The sequence below is a fragment of the Olea europaea genome, unplaced genomic scaffold (genome assembly GCF_002742605.1).
Source record: "Olea europaea var. sylvestris unplaced genomic scaffold, O_europaea_v1 scaffold1341, whole genome shotgun sequence".
Taxonomy (NCBI): Eukaryota; Viridiplantae; Streptophyta; class Magnoliopsida; order Lamiales; family Oleaceae; genus Olea; species Olea europaea.
Genome location: NW_019230899.1, coordinates 195,520 through 202,021, shown reverse-complemented (window position 1 = coordinate 202,021; position 6,502 = coordinate 195,520). Strand labels below are relative to the sequence as shown.

The window sequence follows — 6,502 nt, the reverse complement described above, 5'->3', positions numbered from 1 at the left end:
TAAACCATAGCCTTACAAGGTCTAATCCGTGTTGGCCTAAAAAATATGCAAAGGTATCCCAATAGTTTTAGCCATACCAAACCAAAGGGCTGGACTATGAGTTAGTTCTGTACCCATCTCGAGGCATCTCGAATCTTAATACAATAGTTTCTCAATTAGGTTTTTCCAAAGCTATTGGACGGTTTTTTGGTGCCAAGGGATATGATCCACAAGAAAACTCGAATCAATGACCATAAAATTCATACAAGAAGAGTTGTATGCAACCCGAAGCCTCACGATTATCGATGCCTAGGATCACAATTCTTCCCACGGAGCAATCCCAAAGTATGGAAAGGGTAGCTGAAGGCCGACGATTCAAATAGGTGGCAACGCTAGTGGTTTCGTGAATTGGTTGGACTTTTTTAGCGTGGGGCCCAATTAAAATTAGGATAAGCTATCAAAATTATTAATTTATTTGTTAGAAAATTGTATATCTTAATTTCAAATAGATTTGATTGTGCTAAACCTTCTTTAAAATGTAAGCACATGTTTTGGTTCTCATTCTCTAAAATTAACTATTTCTTGAACTCATTTTCAACCACAAAATTTAGTGTTTCTTTTTATTTTTTTCCTCGGTGATTGCATGTTAAGGAAGGGTAATATTTGGGATGGTGTAATGTACATAATAATAATAATAATAATAATAATAATAATAATAATTATTATTATTATTATTATTATTATTATTATTATTATGTACATTACACCATCCCAAATATTACCCTTCCTTAACATGCAATCACCGAGGAAAAAAATAAAAAGAAACACTAAATTTTGTGGTTGAAAATGAGTTCAAGAAATAGTTAATTTTAGAGAATGAGAACCAAAACATGTGCTTACATTTTAAAGAAGGTTTAGCACAATCAAATCTATTTGAAATTAAGATATACAATTTTCTAACAAATAAATTAATAATTTTGATAGCTTATCCTAATTTTAATTGGGCCCCACGCTAAAAAAGTCCAACCAATTCACGAAACCACTAGCGTTGCCACCTATTTGAATCGTCGGCCTTCAGCTACCCTTTCCATACTTTGGGATTGCTCCGTGGGAAGAATTGTGATCCTAGGCATCGATAATCGTGAGGCTTCGGGTTGCATACAACTCTTCTTGTATGAATTTTATGGTCATTGATTCGAGTTTTCTTGTGGATCATATCCCTTGGCACCAAAAAACCGTCCAATAGCTTTGGAAAAACCTAATTGAGAAACTATTGTATTAAGATTCGAGATGCCTCGAGATGGGTACAGAACTAACTCATAGTCCAGCCCTTTGGTTTGGTATGGCTAAAACTATTGGGATACCTTTGCATATTTTTTAGGCCAACACGGATTAGACCTTGTAAGGCTATAGTTTTTACTGGGGGAATGCTAATGTGATAGGGGCCTTAACGGCCCCTGTGATAGGCGACTATGTGGCACCCCCATTGGAAGGGTCGTCGGTGGGGGCCAGCACCCCCTCCAATAGGGGCGTGCCAATAAGGCCCGTCAAGAGTCAAGGCCCCTGTTTGTTTATCATTCCCCTTATGTTGAGGTGAATTTAGAGCATAAGTTATCTAACATGACTTGGATTGATAGTAGTCAAAACTATAGCTTTTTGTAGGCTATGATCTATGAGAACTACATGTGTTCAATCCTCAAATTTGCCCATCGTGCCACATATTGTCCTATCCTGCTTAATGATAAGGATGAAACGTTCGTCCGATATTCCCCGTCCTGTTTAATAATTTGGATGAAAAGGAGAAAGACGACCAATTAAATCGTACTTAAAAAATAAAAAAGTTAATAAATAAATATACATAGCAACAATGGGCTGCTTCCACACTTCGACTTCTAAAAATCCCTGATAGAGGTAAGGTTAGTATGGTCATTTCCATTACAGTGCTTCCAAACATTATAACTATGTAATCTCAATGCCAAAAATAAGCATAAATGTACATATATTGACAACTCAAAATTCATACTTTTGCTAGTCCCGAGCAAAATAGAATAAGAAAACTATCAAGATTTTGCCAAAAGCATAAATTCATTTATTTTATTTTATTTTATTTTATTCTTTTTAAGGCAAAACCCTCCATTATCATAAGAATGGAAAGTAAGCAATGGAAGGGTTTATGATTTTCTAATTTGAAAAGTTAATTCTTACAATTGATTACCTTTAAGTGAATTTCTTATTTACTCAAAAGTTATAGGATTTACTCAAAAGGTAGTCGGGTAAGTTGTCATTATTGGATTATTAAAGGTTTATTTCGATTCTTTTTGTCCGTGTACCTTGGAAGACGTCTTACTCGGCTACCTCTCCATTACTGGTTGAACATAGCATATAAACATGTGAACACTTCAGCCCAGAGTCGATGTGGGACAATCTTGATGACGGGTATCAAGTCATTGACCTGAAAAGATCTCCTACGATCAATTCCATCGCATGAAACCCTATTCACCTTGTTTTTGTGGCCAATCACTATTCTTCAAATGTCAATTTGTTTCTTAAATCTGCGCCATGTCAAGTTACAAGGAACGAGGATTGTATAGGACTTGGGATTTTGCATTTTAACAGTAACAATTAATTTGTCTGATAGATAGATATTACCATAGTTCATCAATTTTTTGTAAGTAAACCTAGGAAACTCTGGAGAAAGGGTGTCACGGAATGCCTGAATATATTCTTAGCCATTGCTATATAGACCATGGCCTTGACAAGTTATAGGTCTTGAAATCTAAAAAATATGTTTGCTTAGCATGGACATAAAATATGGTAGGTTTTTGAAATCTACAAACTCAAACAGAAGAGAAACATGAAAATGCTTTATATTTAATATCTTAAATTTATTCCTTATTTGAAGCTTGATTAAAGTACATTTTGAATTAATTACTAGTGTTAAAATACTTTTGGATCTCCACTAAATGACGATTACTGTGTCGTAATAAGTTTTTGGAAGAAGGATCAAAGAATTTTGCATTCAAATTTCTGTAGGATTGATATTATAATTGAATTTCTCTAGACAAATCCTACTTTCAAGATTGGAATGAAGAGGTAAAAGATTTGAGCTATTTTGGTACGACTTTTAGTGAGCATTACGAGTGTTTTTGTCTAATTCCACTTAACCTCTTTCCTGGGAAAAGAAGCAATAATGGTATCTGGGGAGTAAGCATTAGCTATCTTTGTGGCAATAGTGACAGTAAGATTATAGGGAGTTGTTGGGTGGTAATTGTGGAGGAGGTTAAGGGCTTTTCGTTGATGTCAATATCCAATGGTTTTGGTGGCAGAAGGTGGCTAAAAATGACCGCCAAGCAACGGTGGAAGGGGGGTGAAGTGTGGGAAGAAGGCGAAGTTATTTTGGTAGGTTATTTGCAATTTTTAAACAGTTTGGGCCTAAAGTTGCAATTTATTTTTTATTTTTATTTTCTTTTTTATTTAAATAGGAGGTCATATTAGTCATTTTATGTTAAAAATTGGTGAAAATGACTTTCAGCGCAAAGAAAAGTGAAAGGTATAAATTTAGTGTTTCTTTTTATTTTTTTCCTCGGTGATTGCATGTTAAGGAAGGGTAATATTTGGGATGGTGTAATGTACATAATTTTTTTTTTTAAAATTAGCTTAGGATTATTATTTATAAATTAATAGTGGTGGATAATAAAAAAATGGGGTTATTGATAATGTGATGTAATAATTAAAAGATTGATTGGCGCAAAATCCCATACCTGTTAGACATAATGTTATCAGTTTTGGAATTTTGATATTTTAGTCAAGACTCAGAAGACTAGTAAATAAATTCAGAAAGATGACGCAAGACGAAAACTTAAACAGAAATTAAAAGAGTTTTGTTCGAAACTGATGAACGAGTATTACTCGAATTTTGCTCAAACGAACGTAAGAACTATTGGAATACATCCATTAACAAGAAAGCTTAAATATTATTAATAAATAAACGAATGTAATTTGTAATTTTAGAATAATTAAGATAGCAAGAAGAGGAAATTCACGAGTCTCGCTAGTTAAATCCAATATTTGTAAAGTTTGGGAACTCAATCGCAATTTCATAACTTGCAATGGATCAATTACGAACAATTGTGGGGGATGAGGATTAAAGTGTAATCATTAAAGATGAAGGACTCGTAGTTCCAACAAAGAGAAATTCAAGCTTAACGAAAAGTTAAATTTAGGGATCAAGTTAAGTAAGACTCAAAAGTATTGGCCTTAAGATTGCAATGATCGAAGTTTCAACACCAGAAAGTAAAAAGTTTTGTCTACTTTAATTTTTATCTTATATAAAAAATTTAAGTGGAGTTTTTTTTATTCTTTATTAGTCAACTTTTTGATTTTATTAAACTCCTATTGAATGTGGAATTATATTATACAAGAATTTGAACTATTTCATCTCTATAAATAGAGAATAGATAGAACCTATAATTCACATAGCAATCATAATACATAATTAGTGTTCAAATTTGGAGAGAGCATTAAAATCAAAGAAGTTGCCCAAGGTATTCTTCGAATTTTTTTTTTTTTTTTCTGTTCTTTTTCCTTTTTAGTATTAATCGGGGAAAAAAGGGGACAATAATTCCCCGATTTTTCCGTCAGATGAATTTAATTCCGGTGAGAAAGATGAATCGGAGTTGTACAAAACTCGAACCCACGCGCCGCCGTTCTTTTGCTTACCACAAAATGCCCCAAATTCTCTTGAGTCTCCTCCAGATTGTCTCTGCACAAAAACTCATCACTGCACAATTTCTCTACTTCTCTAGCAATTTCGTGAATAAACACATGGGTTTTGTCCACGCCGCCTCTTTTACTCCTTGCTAAAACTCCAGCAGTAAATATCGCCGCCATCCTCCCTGGCGCCGCCGGAAAGTAGCCGCGCGGCCCGTCTATCAGAATTATGTCCCATGGGACGTTGTATATATGGTTTGTTAAATCGTTTATTGCTAATTTACAGTCAGAAAACAAGAGATTCTGCACCGGACTGCATTCGTTTTTCACCTGAAATTTGTAATGCGCCATCAAAGGGTGCAATTCGCTGACTTTGGTGGTGAATTGCACATCCTAAGCTTCGATTCTGGGGCGCTTTTCGTCTAGCTTGGAGACTAAGTACGAGCTTTCGTCCACGAAAACTGTACGGCCGTTGTTGTTCCGGAGAAGGGTCTCGTGGGTGATACCGAAAACAAGGAAATTACAGGGGGCGGCGGAGCACGGCGGCGATACTCTTCAGCTCAGCCGATGACATCCGACCGGAGGCTAGAGAATTTAAAATATAACTGAACGAGAGAATTTAGGACTGAGTTTTACCCTCTTCGTTTCTTTGCTGTTTATCTCTAATATTATGATACAGCAATTTAAAATTCCAATGAAAAGATTCCATAGGCATTATTTTATGATGTAATTAATACATAAGAAAAATATTCCTCAACCCGTAATATCTTAAAAATTCAATCATAATGGTGAAAACGGAAAACATGGATGGATAATGTGTGCGCTGCATTCTGTGTTGGACATGAAAATCTATTTTCTTAATGTTAGTTTCTAAAGTTTTGTTAATATTCATTTTTAGCATCTCTTTAATGTCTCTATGTATATCAATACAATCCCGTGATATTGTTATCTTTTGATTAAACAACCTTAGTTTACTGCAGGCTAAGAAGAATGGATCCTGAGGAAAGAAAAGAGAAATTTTACGTGTCGGAAGACATTATGGTGGACATCTTTTCAAGACTCCCTGTGATATCCCTTCTCCGATTCAAGGCCGTATGTACCCAATGGCGCGACATAATCTCGTCCGCTTCCTTCGCCTCTTTGCACCTCAAGTGCTCTATTTCCAATCCCACAAGGCACTCCATCCTTGTTCGTACCAATTACGAAAGCAAATTAATTCCCTTCGATCCCTTGACCTATTCCCCGTTCTCTAACTTGGACATTTATTGTAATCTTGGCTCTTTTGGGCAAAGAGTATTGTTTGTAGGCTCAATCAATGGCCTCCTTTGTATATGTGGGAGGTCAGGTAAATGGATTTGTCTATGGAATCCTTCCACCCGGCTGTTCAAGAAAATCAAAATCGGTATACATAGGCGTTCAATTTCTTTTTCTGTAGCATTTGGTCATGATCTCATTGCCAATGATTACAAAGTAGTAGTAATTCATTTAATAAGTAGACAAGGGGCAATGAGAACTGGGGTCAAGGTGTGGTCTGCCAATTTAGAGTCTTGGAAGGAGATTCAAGTTGATTGCGATTTTAGCTTTAAGTGGCGTGTTTGTGGTACAATGGTGAAGGGATTTGCTTATTGGATTGTCGGGAATGGGCTTGGAAGTAACAGGAAAATTCTAGTTGCTTCATTTGACATGAGTACTGAGCAACTGCGACTGGTTCCTGTTCCTGAAGGTTATTTTGATCCCTATTGTTTTTATGGATTAATTTGGAAAGATAAGTTTGCTTTGGCAGCATTTGATGGCACAAAAATGTATCAAGTGT

General features: G+C 35.5%; 1 protein-coding gene and 1 pseudogene across 1 annotated transcript in view; one reads left to right on the top strand and one right to left on the bottom strand.

Moving 5' to 3' along the window:
- The first annotated feature begins 4,393 nt into the window (after window positions 1–4,393).
- The window catches only part of LOC111375149 (F-box/kelch-repeat protein At3g23880-like), a 13,635-nt gene continuing 11,526 nt past the window's right edge, over window positions 4,394–6,502 (top strand). Inside the window, exons 1-2 of the mRNA XM_022997942.1 lie at window positions 4,394–4,523; window positions 5,670–6,498. Coding sequence (XP_022853710.1) covers window positions 5,680–6,498 — 819 coding nt within the window. The 5' untranslated portion in view covers window positions 4,394–4,523; window positions 5,670–5,679. The remainder of the gene's footprint in view (window positions 4,524–5,669; window positions 6,499–6,502) is intronic.
- On the bottom strand, window positions 4,543–5,671 carry LOC111375150 (annotated as a pseudogene).